Below are 18832 nucleotides of genomic sequence, written 5' to 3' on the forward strand. Positions count from 1 at the left end.
AGCAAAATTATCTGCCAGTGGGGTAAGCAAAATAATCATAATCCAAACTGAAAACAAGATTTATATATCTTATTTTTGGTTTGATGTAAGATTATTTTGCTTACCTCACTGGCACAAAACAAGAAAATAATTTTTACTTGTCAAGAAAATGCTTCTTGATTTAAGAACTTTAAGATATTTTGACTAGAAACAAGACAAAAACTCCAAGGGCCCTATAATACACCCGGCGCAATGCAACGCAAGGTGCAGCGCAAGTGTGTTTGCTAGTTCGCGTTTTCCCGTTCAGCGTCACGTCCTTAAATTAGTAAATGCATTTGCGCCAGTTAGTGCGCCCATGGGCGTGCTGGTCTAAAAAAGAGGTGTGTTCAGGCGCATTGCTATTTTAAGGAGCTGAAAATAGACTGCGCCATAGACCAACTCAAACCTGGTCTAAAGTCTAAAGCCAATGGCGCAATATTTTTTTGTTAGAGTGCGTCGGTAGAAACTGCGCCTCTGGGCGCGTCCACAGTGCGCGTTGACTTTGCTTATTACACACAGGGATTCGCATCACACAAACATGCCAAATATTAAAAACAAAAGGATTACAGTGTAAAAGAATATTATTGTGTAGGCTACATATATATATATAAAAATGTAATGATGAATAGTCATTGCGTGTATTAGAATTAGGCTACCTATTTTCAATTCAGCCTATTACTACTTATAATGATGAACGAAACTGGCTAATTAATTGAACAATCGTGCCAATACACACACATATTAACTGACTGATCGCGAGGAGCTATTTGAAAGCCTACATTTGCAAGCCCGCTTTAACTTCGCGCACGAGCAGATCAGTTTCTTCGCTTGAAAAGCGTTCAGCTTTTCCGCCAACAAATTCCGCCATGTAAATAGCAATCCGCCATGGCGCGAGCGCATCTCGATCTTAAAGGGAATGGGAGATCACACTCTGATTGGTTTATTGAACGTTACGCCCATTACTCATTAAGAGAATAGGGACAACCCATTTAAAAAACGGACCGTTTTTCCGTCGTTAAAATAGCAAAAGTGGATTTGGACACGCCCTGAGTGCAACTGCGCCGTGCGCTTCACACTTTGCGTTTAGATCGTTTAAATAAGGCCCTAAGTAAGAACAGCATTTTTTGCAGTGTATGCAGTTGAAGAGTTGCTTTCTACTAGTGGCCGACGATAGATAGTCAAGGTTGACATATTGTATAGCCGATGTTGACATTTTTTAATTATCTGCATTAGCCGATAAATAAATAAATTAATAATAAATTTTTGGCCATTTGGCTGATGTGCAGGATGTGTGACTTTTATTTTGACATTCCTGAAAATGCCACCCTGATCAGAAAGATATTGGCGTTGACCATCAAATATCTATATTGGTTGACCACTACTTACAAGTCTCTAGATATGCCTTGGGTCCCTCCTTTACAGTTATTCTATGGGAATTTTGAAAATTGTAAGCACAATTACATTGAGATTGCCAAGGTAAAAAGGTTGATGTCAGAGCCTTGACCTAGTAATGAGCCTTGATGCACATTCATGTGACACAAGTTGAATCCATTTAGCCATCTCCTAACCCAATTCCCCCCTCTTTTCCTCATAATTTCACATCCTTTTTCCCTATAATTTCATCCTCTTTTCCAAAATAGAAATCTTAATTGTTCAGTATTGAATTATTAGTGAAAGAAGCCTTAATGTTCCTCTGCTAAGAGATTTGAGTAATGTAAGCAATTGACTTCAGAGTGCTGTTAGGTAGCTATATACCATTTTTCCTCAAGATAAGTACCAGATGTTCTTAATTCTTGCAATTTAGAGAGGTTAAAATCTGTAGAAATGTATCCAAATGAAATTGCATAAATAAGCTTCAGTTTTAGTCCTTAGGAATGATGACTGCTCAGTACTGTATATGATGCTCATTTTGATCATGATGATAAATACTCAGATTCACTGAACAGACACATTCCTAATTATAAGACATTTTCCCAGCTGTTTCACACATACAATGTTAGTGTGGGTCTGGAGTATTGTTGGAGATGAGATTCGACTCATATTTCATTTTATAATGGCATTATAGTCTCAGCTTTATTATCTCTCCTCATTCTAAACCATAGTGATTTTCTTCTCCGCCATAAGAGGGACTGAAACACACCATTTTTCATGGTTAATACCACGGTGTTCATGACACTAACTGTCCTAGACATTGTAATGAGGCGTTATGTTGTGTTTCCTCCCATCTTCGTAGGCTCTTTTATTCCACACAGCATATTCCATGTGCCTTTCTGTCCCTCTGACAGTTTAATAGTTGCTCATTTTGAAATGCTGCTGAGAAATAAATAGCGTCCTCATGACTGATATGTCTCAGATGAACTTATTAATTTTATACAATGGCCACTGACAACAGGCCTTCTTAATGGACTGAAAGGATCCATTGAGAACATCTCAATGGACTTGTTACTGACAATATATATGTATTTACTTCTCAATTTATTTTTACAAGAATGGGCAAAGGCTTTTTCCTCGCACTAGAATGTTCTCTTTGTGCAGCCAGTCTGTGGCTCCTGAATAACTTCTTACAACAGTTTTTTTTTGCTTTTGTGCATAATATGATTTATTAATATGCTGGCTCAAATTTCCAAAAAGCACATGTTAAAACATTAGTCTGACTTCTGATGTTGTGCGTGCACAGTGAGTCACACGGTTACATCGATCACATCGACGGCATCAAACTTTCATTAAAGAGATGCAGGCCTGAGTTGTGTCCAACAGCTGCCTGTTGTGCGTGTTGCCATGCTTTGAGATCTTCTGATGAGAGAGATTTATAAATAGATCTACATTTTTTTTAGGGTGTTTCTTTCCAGAATGTCAGATGGATTCTTAGTGGTTTTCAAGATACTTCCTTGACGCAAACATTCATTACTGCTCAAATACAGGCCACCGCATCTGTCTCCTGACAATGAACCAGTGATGAGCCTCTATTTATTTTTCAAACAGTCATTGTCTGACAGTCAGGAATTATTCAGAAGGGGATAATGGGTAATTTGTTGCAGTGTCTGCGCTCCCCTCTGTAGTTTTGTCACAGTCCACCCCTAGAAATCTTCACACGGCAGAGGGGGATTCGCCCTGTGTGCGAATGTAAATTGGATTGTAATTAAATGATCCCACTTGTGTGGTTCGAATACATCGGAACGCTCAAAGCCTGAAATAAACAAATTAGCCTGGCCATGTTCCAAATTCAACCAACCAATTTTCTGGTCATCAGAGCTGGGAATATTTTAAAGTGAAGTGTTGTCAAAGGCGAGACGCTTTATGCGGACTCCTTCGCTCTGACCCGGAGCTGACATTGCCATGCTGTTGTCTCTGAGTGCTGAGAAGTGCAGATATGCCCGTATGTCTTGAGTGTTTACAGCTGTGAAATGTGTCCCTGAGGTCCGCTGCATTTGGTAATTAAGAGGCTGAGGATATAGCCTTGAATATTGTTGCCTTGAGAATCGTTTTAGCTCATTCTTGGTCCTGTAGTGTTGCTTGCATTGTAATTTGTAGCAAAAGCCAAGAATCTCATAATGTCACCACCATGCCTAATAATTACCAAACGGGCTGTTGGCTGTTTATTACCTCCTCTTAATGTTGTCAATAGTATAAAGGAAACATTTGTATGGGTGGATAGATCCTGAAGTAATTCTTTCTAGGGGTGTAACGGTACACCTTGGTATTGAAGTCATGGCTCGGTTTCATTTTTTTTATCAAACAGTGGTTTATTGAGCAAATTGTGTCTCTCTCTTTAAATAAATTTATAAGTAAATAATAAAAAACATGCTAATTGCACATAAGGCAGGTTTTGCATTAACTTTGAAATCTAATTATAAAATTATGCTTCCTTTTTGAAATATAATCATTTACACAGTTACACTGTTATAACTTGTTTTCATGACAAATTTATTTAAACATTAAATAATTAAGACATTACTTACATAATATAATGAATATATAAGCTAATATAGTGCATATATTTAGTGAAACGCTCCCCATTAACATGTGGACACTAAATGACTTGCCTGAGGTAAATGTAATGCTACGTGAGATATTATTCTCGAGCTGTTTTATTGATGTCTCTCCGCGGTTGAAACACTGTTTCAGAGATTACACGTAAACATATATATGCATAGATCGTCTCTTCTTCTGCACTTTTTCCTGTTGTGGCGGTTACCAAGCAGTGTTGCATTGCCGCCCTCTTCTGGATTGGAGTGTGGATCGCATGTGACTGACTGTATTCGTCGTCTGACTGCATGCACAGAACCGTGAAGTCTGTACCGTGACTGTTCGGGATAAATACATGTACTGTTATACCCCAATACTTTAAATAATGATGTTGTTTCAACAGAATCAATCCTGATTTTAACTAATGTATGATCTAGAGTTATTTCACATCAAATAAAGGCAAAGCTACATACGACATTATATTATTTATTGACGATTGTTATAAATATATTTAAATTAAAAGTTGTTATAAGATTGACAGTAATTTTTTTTTATTCGTTTTTTGAACTTTGATAATGATAAAAAATGTTTCTTAAGTGTCAAATCAGCACATTAGAATGATTTCAGAAGGATCGTTCATCATTGACCTCACATGAATAAAATTACATTTTAAAACTGTAAAATAGTAAACTGTAAACTAATAGTAATAATTAACTAAATTGTAATAATATTTCACAATATCACTGTTTTTAGTGTATTTATGGTCAAGTAAATGCAGCCTGAGTGAACATAAATGACTTCAAAAATCAAAAACAAAAACTGACCTTACTGACCCTAAACTTAATCATATAGTGTAAATAATATTTGTGTTATTATTGGTTTAATAATTGCAGTTTAGGCCCGTTAAATGTTATGAATGTTGTATTTTAAATGTATTAAATTGATATAATTACTTTTATCCTAAGAGAATGGAAAATAATTAAGCTTAATAGCTTAAATCACTATTGGATTTTGAGAAGGCAATTTCAGCATTAATGCGACTGCAGAAAATTCAGAACGCAGCAGCAAGAATGATCAAGTCTGCAAAAAAACATGACTCCGTTACTCCGCTTTTAATTTCACTGAAGTGGTTTCCAGTACGTTATCGAATTGTTTTTAAGATTCTCGTACTTGTTTTTAAGGCCATTCACAATTTAGCGCCCAATTCCCTGTCTAGGATGGTGACAGTGTATACTCCGCCCAGATCCTTGAGATCCGAAAACAAATATCTGCTTACAGACAAAATACAAACACAAAGGTGATCGAGCCTTGTCTCGAGCTGGTACTAAATTGTGGAACGATTACTGTTCTACTTGTTTTTAAAGCTATGTTAAAATCACATTTGCTTAACTCTGAATGCACGTTCTAATGATGGAGAGTGATGTTTAATGTGTGTGTTTTATATTGTTTTATTTGTTTTTTATTTATACTTTTGTTTTCTTTTGGCACTGTGGAGCACTTTGGACAACTAATGTTGTATTAAATTGGTGCTATATAAATAAAATACAAATACAAATACAAAATAATAGAATTGGTATCCGTGATTCTGGCCTTGATTATTAGATGACAAATTTTAACATAAACAGATGAACAGATATTATTTAAATAATTTAATTTATATTATTTTAATAAGAAAGTGCAAATACAGTGGCATGAAAATGTATGTGAACCCCTTGCAGAATCTGTGAAAATTAGAATTATTTTAATAAAATAAGAGGGATAATAAAAACTGCATGTTATTTTTTGTTTTGTACTGTCCTGAGTAAGATATTTTACATAAAAGATGTTTGCATTTAGTTCACAAGACAAAACAATAGCTGAATTTATTAAAATAACCCCATTCATAAGTTTGTGAAGCATTGATTCTCAATACTGTGTGTGGTTACCTGATGATCCACAACTGTTTTTGTGTTTTGTGATGGTTGTTCATGAGTCTCTTGTTTGTTTTGAGCAGTTAAACTGAGCTCTGTTCTTCAGAAAAATCCTCCAGCTCCTGCAGATTCATCAGTTTTCAAGCATTTTTGCATATTTGAACCCTTTCCAGCAGTGACTGTAGGATTTTGAGATTCATCTTTTCACACTGAGGACAACTGAGGGACTCAAACACAACTACTAAAAAAGGTTAAAAGAAAACACGATGCATTAAGAGTCGGGGGGTGAAAACTTTTGAATTCAAATATCAAGGTAAATTGTACTCAATTTTCTGCCGGGAAACATGCAAGTATCTTCTGTTGCTTCCGAAGGGCAGTACTAAATGAAAAACAATGATATTTAAACAAAATAAGAAAATTTGTGACATCTTCATCCTGTTCAAAAGTTTTCACCCCTCGGCTCTTAATGCGTCTTGTTTCCTTCTGGAGCATCAGTGAATGTTTGAACCTTTTTTAATAGTTGTGTTTGAGTCCCTCAGCAGTGTGAAAACACAGATCTCAATCCTACAGTCACTGCTGGAAAGGGTTCAAATATGCAAAAATGCTTGAAAACTGATGAATCTGCAGGAGCTGGGGGATTTTTCTGAAGAACAGAGCTCAGTTTATCTGCTCAGAACAAACGAGACTCATGAACAACCATCACAAAACACAAAAACAGTCGTGGATCATCAGGTAACCACACACAGTATTGAGAATCAATGCTTCACATACTTATGAATGGGGTTATTTTAATAATTTCAACTATTGTTTTGTCTTGTGAACTAAATGCAAACATCTTTTATGTAAAATATCTTACTAAACAAAAAATAACATGCACTTTTTATTATCCCTCTTATTTTATTAAAATAATTCTCATTTTCACAGATTCTGGGGTTCACATACTTTTTCATGCCACTGTACTATTATTAAACATTGAATTACAGCTCAAATTATGCAATTTGCTGAAGACGTGTGCTCTAAGATTGCAGTGAAGAAGGGACCTGAACTATAGCATTATGACGTTACACATTGGCATTTACATTTTCTATAGTAAGAGTGAAAGTCTAGTCTGGCATTTTACGCCATATGATAAATGTGCTTGATATGCACTGGATCTGATCATGAATTTCATACAGTGCTGCTGAGCCTATAAAACTGTGCTCTGGGGTTAAATATGATTAATGGGAAATGATGTCCTTTGCGAACAGCTCTTATATTCTCTGTTGCTCAACACCTTTTTCATTTGACACTTTTTGAGTTTCTTTAAAGGTCTGAAAGTGGGCTTCTCTCATACTCTTCCATACATAAATCAGTTTGCCTCAAAGGACAGTTGTCAAACTTGCTGCGCGTGCAAATCAAATGCTTGCTGTGCGAGAACTGCCTTTATAAAAATAGCTTAAATAAAGTGGCAGACCTCATTAATCTAGAAGCCCTTCAATTGGCAAGGCATAGCCGTTTCCCTTTCCAAGAGGACAAATGTGCTGACTCCAGATGTGGTTTCTGTGACATGTCAAGATGAGCCAGAGGTGAGTTCTGAAATGGATGAGGAAAACTCGCTCGGACCTGGGATGTGCCTGACATCCAATTAATGGCTGAGAGGGATGGGCCTGTCTGATTAAATACTATTTTACTCAGCTCTGATTTCAGTGGATGGTTGCCTTATAGTATGATACAGGACTGGGGACGTGGCCGACTGAGTACAGGGAAACCAGATGGCAGCTGTCCTCGATACAAAGCTGGCCTTGATCTCTGAATTTTGGAAAAGGACATGAATTACAAAACACTGAGATGTGACGTGAGGATGTGGCGGTAGAGCTCCAGCTGTTGTCTAAAATATGCTCTGAAATCTTCCTGACTAAATGATATTTGATTGTTAGATGTAGGGTAGCACAGTGACAACGGCAAACTAAAATAGACGAGATGTCAGAGGGTTCACTCTGATCTCAGACCTCTTCAGATATATTTTCTTCATACTAATAAAGCCGATTGGCTTTAATAAATAACAAATATGAGTGTCCATGATAAAAACATGAAAAGTATTTTAATACTCCAGTGCAAAACACGTTGTAAGTAGTTTTCGTCAAATCGAATAATCACAAGTTTAATATATATACACGCCGTTTGTGTGTGTCCCTTTAAATGCAAATGAGTTGCTGCTCCCGGCCCTCTTTCCAGAAGAGGGTGGGGCTTTAACAGCTCACGCTTCGGTTGCTCGACAACAACAAAGCTGGAGAATCTCACGCAGCCAAAATGAGGATTGTCAGTAACGGTGTTCAGACCGGAGTCGACACTGATGGAGAAACTCAGGAAGAAGTTACAACTTTTAGAATGAAACTGGACATTTCTGAATGGTTCGTGGATAAATTTATGTAGTTGCTGTGGAGTTGATTCAACTCATCCACTAGCATGTGCCGTCATGTTCATCTTTTGTGCAAATCCAGCGTTGAATTGACCCTTGTTTGTGAAGCAGTCCGGCGTGACAGCATGACAACAACACTCTACTACAACAACTCTTCCTCTTCTCTAAAGCAGCCCAACATGGCCTCACCCCCATTGTTGCATGTTCCTGGGGGCGGGGTTTATGTAAATTTTAGGGTTAGTGATGTCACCAACCCGGGGAGAAGCTCGTTGTAGTCCCTACCAGCTGTTTGTTGTCCTTAAACAGAGAATTCTTTAAAAGAAAATATCTCTCTTTGCATTGAACTTTGAGCGTTGTAACTTTGCAGATGTTGTTTATGCTCAAACAGCAACATTACACACTAACTAAAGTTAAAAAAGTGAAATCATAATGAACCACCCCTTTAAGAAATTAAAAACATGCTCATCAGATGCTTATTCAAATCATTGTATGCACGTATGAATTGCATTTTAACATGTTTTCGAATAAATGAAGAGCATCAGACTCATACAATAATCTTTCTGCAAATTCATGTTCTGTATATAGCCAAGAACAAATGAGTAACAGGCCGCGGACTCCTGGACGCCTGTACAATTTAGTTTGTTAGAAGAGCAGAGCTTAGTAGATCCATCAATTGATCCAACACATGTCCTTAATGTGAATTTACTTTCCGATAGCTTTTAAGCCCTTGTTCTGCTCCCGGTCCCCGAGGGGGATCTGTCACCTGTGCCTGCTTTGTAAGCTGCTTGGTGTACGCTGCTCAAATCTTCAAAGTAACCTACATCTCTACCCATTTGGACTATTTGTCTTCTTTGGACTTAAATTTGGCCACAACACCTTTCAAAACCACATATTACAAAGCAGCTTGTTTGGTTTGGTTCTCTCATCAAGCCAAGGTCTTTGGGTTGTGGCACGTACTCCGAAAAGAACAACCTTTCAGTGCTGATTTGCCTGATTCCCTGGTTGAAAGAATCTTATCTTATGTGTCAAATGAGAAGAAAATGAGAAGCCGACAATCCCTACAAATAATAATAAGTGACAGGAAGCATGCTGTGGGTTTGAATGTGTGTGTTCATGTGTGACAGACAGGAATTTGCAATGTGAGCGTTTGAAGATTTAAAAGCTGTGGTGTATTCCCGCCATGCACAGTGTGAAAAACACAGGAAGGGGAGGGGAAAGACCAACATCAGAGGTGGCTTGTGTTGTTGAGAACAAAGCTTTTCCATGCCCACTTCATTCCCCTTAGCAACAGATTAAGATACCTCATTCCCAAAGCGCTGCACGGCATGGCCACTGTCCTCACCCGAACGTGAAACGCTCTCAGTGGCATTAAAGGGTTAGTTCACCCAAAAATGAAAATTCTGTCATTAATTACTCACCCTCATGTGATTCCAAACCCACAAGACTTTCGTTCATCTTCGGAAAACAAATGAAGATTTTTTTTAATGAAATCTGAGAGATTTCTGTCCTCCATCGAAAGTCTATTCAACCAAATCTCTGATGCTTCAAAACATTCTTAAAGAGATCGTAAAATAAATTCATGAGAATCAAGCGGTTTAATCCAAGTCATCTGAAGAGAGACACAATCACTTTATATGATAAACGGATATAATTTAGCCTTTTATTCACATATAAACACTGATCAATGAACGTACATATAGCATTAGATTTGGTTAGGGAAGCTCAAGCATGCTTGCTTGACATGCGAGAACCAATGAGGTTCATTCTCGTGTTACGCAGCAAATTTGAGCTTCCTCAAGAACCAATGAGGTTCATTCTCTTGTTACGCAGCACGTTTGAGCTTCAGCAAGAACCAATGAGGTTCATTCTCGTGTTACGAAGCACGTTTGAGCTTCCTCAAGAACCAATGAGGTTCATTCTCGTGTTACGCAGCACGTTTGAGCTTCAGCAAAGACCAATGAGGTTCATTCTCGTGTTACGCAGCACGTTTGAGCTTCAGCAAAGACCAATGAGGTTCATTCTCGTGTTACGCAGCACGTTTGAGCTTCAGCAAAGACCAATGAGGTTCATTCTCGTGTTACGCAGCACGTTTGAGCTTCCTCAAGAACCAATGAGGTTCATTCTCGTGTTACGCAGCACGTTTGAGCTTCAGCAAGAACCAAAGAGGTTCATTCTCGTGTTACGCAGTTTATTATCTAACTAAAGTTAAAAAAGCGAAATCAAGTGAAAGCAAGTTCGATTGAGCTTCTGTTTGTTTTCTAATCAGTGTTTATATGTGTTAATAAAAGCCTAAATTCAATGTGTTCATCATAAAAAGCGATTGTGTCTCTTCAAAAGACTTGGATTAAACTGCTCGATTCATATACATTTATTTTTTACGATCTCTTGTTTTGAAGCATCGGAATTTTGGGTGAATAGACTTCAAATGAAAAAATCTGAAATCTCTCATATTTCATTAAAAATATCTGTATTTGTGTTCTGAAGTTAAACAAAACTCTTGAGCAGCATGAGGGTGATTTAATAATGTCAGAATTGTTTTTATTTTGTGGTGAACTTCCCAGCTTCTGGCTTTTTACATTGTTCTCTCTCACAAGCACCTGGAAGTGGTGGCATGGTTTAAAAATATGTTCCTTTTGCTGTTTCACCACAGGTGCTCTCGCAATATTGATCCCGGAGCTTGACCTCGTCATCTCTCTGGTGGGCTCCGTGAGTAGCAGCGCTCTGGCCCTCATCATTCCTCCTCTGCTTCAGATGATCACCTTCCATAATGAAGACATGAAGCTCTGGGTGATGGTCAAGGACATCATCATCAGTCTCATTGGCTTTGTGGGCTTTGTGGCAGGGACGTACATCACCATCCAGGAGATCGTGGCACGTAACGGCAGCAGACACAACAGCACGCACCTTCAGCTCTTGTGAATGTTTACAGAGTGACAGATAAAATGTAGGCTGTACAGACCCACTGAATCATTTACTCACTACAGGCTCCTTTGATTTCTGCTGAATTCCACTTGGGATTCTTCTTACTGAACGTCCGTAGATGGCTTATGGATTTTTTAGATGTTTTGTCCTTCAGTTTTTGCAGCACTGAAGTCTGTATCGAGTTACATTGGTTTCAAAGTACTTGTTTTAAAATCTTTTGGGTCAACCGTAGCCAAATTTTAAGCTGAACGTTATCAGAATAATCTCTGTATTGTTTTTTCTTTATGTCGTTTACAGTGTTTCAACGAACAGATTCTCAGTAAGTATTTTCTTTTTTTTTGTCACATTCAGTTAAATTTGTCTGGTTCACATATGCTGTTTACTCATTCTGAGTGCTTAAAATGGAAAAGAATTGACGTAGATAGTGATTTCTGCTTGTGATTGTGTATTAGAATTTTTAGGGCTCTTGATTTCGAGACCAAAATCAAATTATTTAATTCTGGATACTACACACAGACTCATCCTAGACTTGTTTTGTAAACATGTGGAAAATTCATTCGAAGTACAGAATGTTTTATGTTTGCACAATTACACAATACCCAGTACCTCTCAATCTCAACTAAGATCAATGGTTCTGAAACAATGTTATCTGCACAATTAATGCTGTTTTAGTCATTTTTTTATTGATTTACAATTTTAAATATTTTTTTATAAATATTTTTAATGTTTTTTTTTTAAGTATGTCTTATCAACCATCTCATTAAAAATGTTTTTACAGTTAGTAGATGCCATCTGTGACTGGTCTAGCAGAGAAATATTTAATATATTTTCTGTTTTTCCTGATTGCAGCATTATTATTCAAAGATAATCTAAGTCTTTTTTTTTCCAATAACTACATATTCACTTTATTTTTAAAACATAATACTGGTACGGTTGTGTTAAATGCTTATTACTGAGGTACTTGAATTTTTTTCCAGTTTGTTTTGTATCAATCTGCTGTATATATTGATGGCAGTGCCAAAGTTTTTATTGTAGTTTGTGATCATTTATTGTATCATAAACTAGCTTGCACTCATTTACAGCAATTTTAATTGCAGTGTTATTTGTTTTGGATTTGTCGTTTCATGGATTTTTTTTTTCTTCTTCTTTTTGGGCCTTATTGTGTATATATACTGTATTTTGTCCATGTTCTCCTTCTTTAAACTTGGTGAAATTATGTAAAGATGATATTCAAAAAAAAAAAAAAAATTGGACAGACATCACATTACTTGCTCATTTATTTGTTGATTATCAACATGAGAGTTTCTTGGTCCACCAGTTGAGTTTCCTCATTGTATCTGCAGGCTGGAATGTGCTCTGTGGTTGAATTAAAGAATGGATAGCCTGTGTTGATGTTTACAAGTGTACTGCCTCTTCTTCATGTGTGATTTTTCTCTCTGCATCTGTAGTGGTTTCCAACCGAGAGTATGCATGCTCCAACGGTACTTGGAAAGATTTTGTACTTTGAAATGATTTTGAAATACTTCCTGTCCTACAGGGTAACTGTTGGCAGTTGTTAAATGTGGCTTTAGTCACATTAGTTTTAGACATTTTAGAAAGAGCAACACTTCAGGAGGTGCATTTATTGAGGTAGTGCGTGGTTGCCGGTTTATTCAAACCGAGTCAGTGTCTGTGAAAAGCTCAGATGAATTTAACACATGCAGTCAATCCCTTTAGTTGTGGCTGTTTAGATAGAGGTGCCTGTCTGTGACGTATACCAATATGGCATTGAGGCTTTTTGTGAAGGGAAAATGACTTTGCACTGAGCAATACAAAGCAGATTTCGTCAATGAACATCAGCATGGCTATGATTACCATACATGTGTGAATTATACCTTTGTTTAATCATTCATTTTTATTTCCATTACCTTTCTTTTGATATGACTTTTGCACAAATGAACGAGCTGAGAATGTTGATTTGTCATCCACAACTCTTTCATTGGAGTTGCATCATGGCGAAGCATTTGATTGGTTGGGAAAGGCTGACATCCACAATAATGTGTCAGAAATGGCAATAACAATGTTTTGTTCTTAGACAGATCAAAAGGAAATTGCTATGGCTATAAAATGCTGTGTGGACTAAAGGCAAGTTTTGAACATGTTCTATTATGTAGTTCCGGGCCTCAAATATTTTTACTTTTCTTCAGCTGCTCGACAACAAACAAAGATCTCCCAGTGTCTAGCAGTTTGTAGGATGTGAGGAAGGTCAAGTAATATTCGACTTGTGTCAAGACTCATTACAGAAATGTTTCCTGTTCAATACAAGCTCAGTGGACATTGACTGTGGCATGCTGTCGAATACAATAGGCAGTAACTTTGGAGGCCTATGGGAAAAGGCATTCCACTGAGTTTAAAAGTAAAAATGGGGGCTTATACTGTTAAAGTCCCCATGTAGTCAATAATTTCATCCCTGAAAACTAATCTTTGATCACCAAAATGTTTTTGTTTTTCTTGTGAAAAAGTATACGTGGAACCATGAATATGCAAATTAGCCCCGCCTCCACTCACATCAGCTCAGAGATCCACTCGGTCAACTTTACTCTAGTAAAGAAGTGGAAGAGTGAATTATACAGGGTCGTCTACAATTTGATGAATCAGAATTGTAATGCATTTTATGTATTGCTCTTTACATCATTGGACACATAACGTTAATTAATATGATTAGCCTTTTGCTTGATTATGTTATCAAACAGCTCATAATGTGTTGCAAATGTTACACAAACCATTTTCCCGTTCGCCATCTCCGTCTGCCTTCTAAAAATCAGTATCCTTAGAAACGCTTTGAACAACTTAGAATGTCAGAAAGTTAATGATATGCTAAAGCCCGCATGCACATTGACGTGATTGGTTACAAGTTACAAGTTTGTGATGTAAGAAACACCGGCGATTTCAAACTGCGTTTCTGAGACTTTGAGCCTTTGGTTCACTGCAGTTTTAAGGAGAAAATACTCAGCAATGGTTGTTGACTTATGAATTTGCATATGGTTTGTCTTAAAGGGGACCTATTATGCCCCTTTTTACAAGATTTAATATAAGTCTCTGGTGTCCCCAGAATGTGTCTGTGAAGTTTCAGCTCAAAATCCCCCACTGATCATTTATTATAGCTCGACAAATTTGCACCTATTTGGGTGTGAGCAAAAACACGCCGTTTTTGTGTGTGTCCCTTTAAATGCAAATGAGCTGCTGCTCCCGCCCCCTTTCCAGAAGAGGGCGGAGTTTTAACAGCTTGTGCTTCGGTTGCTCGACAACAACAAAGCTGGAGAATCTCACGCAGCCAAAATGAGGATTGTCAGTAACGGTGTTCAGCCTTACATTGTTCAAACTGGAGTCGACACTGATGGAGAGACTCAGGAACAAGTTACAACTTTTAGACGTTTCTGAATGGTTAGTGGATACATTTATGTAGTTGCTGTGGAGTTGATTCAACTCATCGACTAGCATGTGCCGTCATGTTCATCTTTTGTGTTGAATTGACCCTTGTTTGTGAAGCAGTCCGGCGTAAAATGACGGCATGACAACAACACTCGACTACAACAACTCTTCCTCTTCTCTAAAGCAGCCCAACATGGCCCCGCCCCCTTTGTTGTGTGTTCTTGGGGGTGGGGTTTATGTAAATTTTAGGGTTAGTGATGTCACTAACCCAGGAATAAGCTCGTTGTAGTCCCTACCAGCCATTTGTTGTAGTCCTTAAACAAAGAAAGTTGTTTAAAAGAAAATCTCTCTCTTTGCATTGAACTTTGAGCGTCGTAACTTTGCAGATGTTGTTTATGCTCAAAAAGCAACATTACACACTAACTAAAGTTAAAAAAGTGAAATCACAATCAACCACCCCTTTAAAGCTTATTAAAAACTCCACACAGACATATAAACAACATTAAAAACTTGATTTTCACCACTGGCTGTCTTTAAATTATTAAATTCTTCGATACAGTAGTGAGTATTATTTGAGGTGTCACATTATCAACTGATTTAGCTTCAAGACCCAGCTTTCGCATTGAACATCAAGTGGTAACCCAACACAGAAACTGTTTATTTTGTAATTTCAAGGTTTCATGCTCTCGGCAGCCAATAATTCACCACACAAAACACATTGTGTCCGGCACAAACCATGTTTACTCTCTCAGCAAGTGAACTTGTATTTAATATAGACTGGTTCATGCTTTCTCCTTGGGTATTTTTCCTTTATGATATTTGAGGACCATGATACAACCTATCCACACTGGCATCTTTATTATTTGGCCAGCTTCTACCAAGAGAGAAGAATTTATGAGTTCTGACATCAACAAAAAATATGGGAAGCGTGTCATGACTCATGAGAAAGTTACATGGTTGTCCAGTCGAAAATGAGTTGAGCAATAATAACTGACATGATCCATGATATCATGATATTTTTAGTGATATTTGTAAATTGTCTTTCTAAATGTTTTGTTAGCATGTTGCTAATGTTCTGTTAAATGTGGTTAAAGTTACCATCGTTTCTTACTGTATTCACGGAGACAAGAGCCGTCGCTATTTTCATTTTTAAACACTTGCAGTCTGTATAATTCATAAACACAACTTCATTCTTTATAAATCTCTCCAACAGTGTGTAATGTTAGCTTTAGCCACGGAGCACTATCAAACTCATTCAGAATCAAATGTAAACATCAAAATAAATACTATTCTCACATGATCTGATGTATGCATGCAGCATGCATGACGAACAACTTGTAAAGATCCATTTTGAGGGTTATATTAGCTGTGTGAACTTTGTTTATGCTGTTTAAGGCAAGCGCGAGCTCCGTGGGCGGGGAGTGTGAGGAATTAAAGGGGCAGCATCCTAAATCGTCTCATATTTAATGATGCCCCAAAATAGGCAGTTAAAAAAATTAATAAATAAAAATCTATGGGGTATTTTGAGCTGAAACTTCACAGACACATTCAGGGGACACCTTAGGCTTATATTACATCTTGTAAAAAAACGTTCGATGGCACCTTTAAGGGTGTGTTAAGGGAAGGGTCAACAGTGTAATTACAGTACATGCAGGTATTTTTTAAGTACAATGTATAAACATGCATGTACACAATAAGTGCATTGTATCAAATGATATACCAGGATGAGTGCACTTATATACAGCATTGCCATAGTCGATGTTGAATATTTGGAAATATCTGACTACTGAATGGTACCAGTGACCAATCAAAATCAGGGATTACAGAGAGCCCTGTCATAAGAAATTACATCATAGCAAACTCATCTTAAAGGGTTAGTTAAACCAAAAATGAAAAATCCTGTCAATACTCACCCTCATGTTTATCCACACCCGTAAGACCTTCGTTCATCTTTAGACACGAATTAAGATATTTTTGATAAAATCTGATGGCTAAGTGAGGCCTGCATTGACAATAAGATAACTAACACTTTAAAATGCCCAGAAAGCTACTAAAGACATATTTAAAACAGTTCATGTGACTACAGTGGTTCAATCTTAATGTTATGAAGCGACGAGAATACTTTTTGCACACCAAAAAAACAAAACAACGACTTTATTCAACAATATCTAGCGAGGGGTGATTTCAAAACACTGCTTCATGAAGCTTTGGAGATTTATGCATCTTTTGTTTCGAATCAGTGGTTCGGAGCGTGTAAGTCACATGATTTCAGTAAACAAGCCTTTGTTATGTCATAAGTGTTTCGAAATTTCCATGGTTCACCACTGGGGGGCGTGACTTTAACAGTTTGATATGCGCTCCGAACCACTGATTCGAAACAAAAGATTTGTAAAGCTTCGAAGCTTCATAAATCACAGTGTTTTGAAATCGCCCATCACGGATTAATTGTTGACCACAAGACTAGTGATATGCACTAACAAAGTAAATAGGGTCAATTTTGATTTAATGACGACTTTAACACATATCATGTGTAATTATATATTCAGTGTATTGGCCTGCCTGGAACAATTTAATCATGTCCAGCCATAGATGCTACTTGACTGTCTATCTCTTGAGCAAAGCTTAAGCAGTGTTGTAGGATACCTTCAACTGTGATTTGGGCTTTCTGTGAGCTTCAGCATCTCTGTGACGTTTCCCTGTTTTATTCTGAAGCCCTGAGGCATAAATCTACCATCTACAAGCTATTTGTCCTTTCTGACCCACAAAGCTCCCTGTCAGAGATCTATAGTTTTTCTTCTGCCAAACCTGCTCTGAATGGTTAATGATGACTGGCAGCACACCATGAAGAAAACTGCCTTGGGCAAGGGTTCGATTCTAACGTGTGTTGACTTGTGAGTATTTATTCATTGTTGTAACAACATACATCTTGCCAAGCATGTACTTCTGGTGTTCATCTATGAAAACAACCATATGTCAGAAAAGGTTTCTTTACTTCTAAGTACTTTCTTTCCCCACAGTGGAGTGAATATTCCATATATTTTCTTATGTTGCACAGTGATCAAATTTTATTAGGACTTAATTTCTGTTAAACATTGTTCTGGGAATGAATGCAGCACTCAGATTCCAGGTGCATTCACAGGAATGTCAACATATAAAAATATGATTGTTTAATAAATATTTGATCAGAAAAATATGCAGAGTGGAGATTTCAAATAAAACAGCATTACACGTTATGATTTCCAACCACCTTTACGCACAAAAACACAAATATTTGTAGGATGCATGGAAGTGTTTTCCATTGGAACACTTAATATATTGTTTGTGCATTTTTGAAACATTCACGAATCAGTTCATTTGTATTGATATATATGTGTGAAATAATTTAGAATAAATAATACACTCTTTTTTGTAATTGAGGTCATTTCATTTAGCATAACCCTATTACTTCAGCAAAAATATGCTCACAAATGTAATCTATTAAAATCTCATATATCCTATATCCTCATTAATACATACTTTAATTCATTCATAACATAGATATATTTTCTTTAGAAATAAATATCAAGTCTCTCTTAATATGGGACTTCTGTCACCCTAATAAAATTGATTTAATGGAGTTAATTAAATTAAGATTAAATGATAAGTAGATTTAAGTTTAATCATTATGAACTTAATTATAACCTGAAAATTATCTCAACATTTCTCCTAATAACTTGTTTGACATGCTCCCTTAACACTAATTGTTTTACTAGATCTTTATCCAGTGGAATCAAATATTTAACATGTAAATGAGACAGCATTAAAAAAATCACATGACATGTTTTAAAGCAATAGCATTTCAGAAAATATTTAAATAAATAGTATATATAAATATAAATGTATTATATCTAAACATTTTCAGGCATTTGAATTTTCAACAAAATCAGTACATTGATTGTAAATCAATTCAAGCACTATTTTAATTAAAATTGTTTCGATTTAAGACATCATCTTTTACATGAAGATGCCAATTAAATATTTAAATAAGAACGTATTGTGCAGATGATAATGTAAACAAGAAACTCAAGTTCAAACATATATAATTCTGTGCAAATTTAAGCATACAGTATAACAAAATTCAAACATTCAAATGACAAAAGATGCACCATTACATTTGAATAACTTACAAATGTTAAGAAAGACACAGTGCTTGTCTCATTGTGAAAAC

At 36.7% G+C, this 18832-nt stretch overlaps 1 protein-coding gene across 1 annotated transcript in view; it reads left to right on the forward strand.

Moving 5' to 3' along the window:
• slc36a1 (solute carrier family 36 member 1) overlaps positions 1 to 12465 on the forward strand; it is a 41322-nt gene extending 28857 nt beyond the window's left edge. The window contains exon 12 of the mRNA XM_067385375.1: positions 10943 to 12465. Coding sequence (XP_067241476.1) covers positions 10943 to 11211 — 269 coding nt within the window. The 3' untranslated portion in view covers positions 11212 to 12465. The remainder of the gene's footprint in view (positions 1 to 10942) is intronic.
• The last annotated feature ends 6367 nt before the right edge of the window (positions 12466 to 18832 follow it).

This window comes from Chanodichthys erythropterus, chromosome 1 (assembly GCF_024489055.1).
Source record: "Chanodichthys erythropterus isolate Z2021 chromosome 1, ASM2448905v1, whole genome shotgun sequence".
Classification (NCBI taxonomy): Eukaryota; Metazoa; Chordata; class Actinopteri; order Cypriniformes; family Xenocyprididae; genus Chanodichthys; species Chanodichthys erythropterus.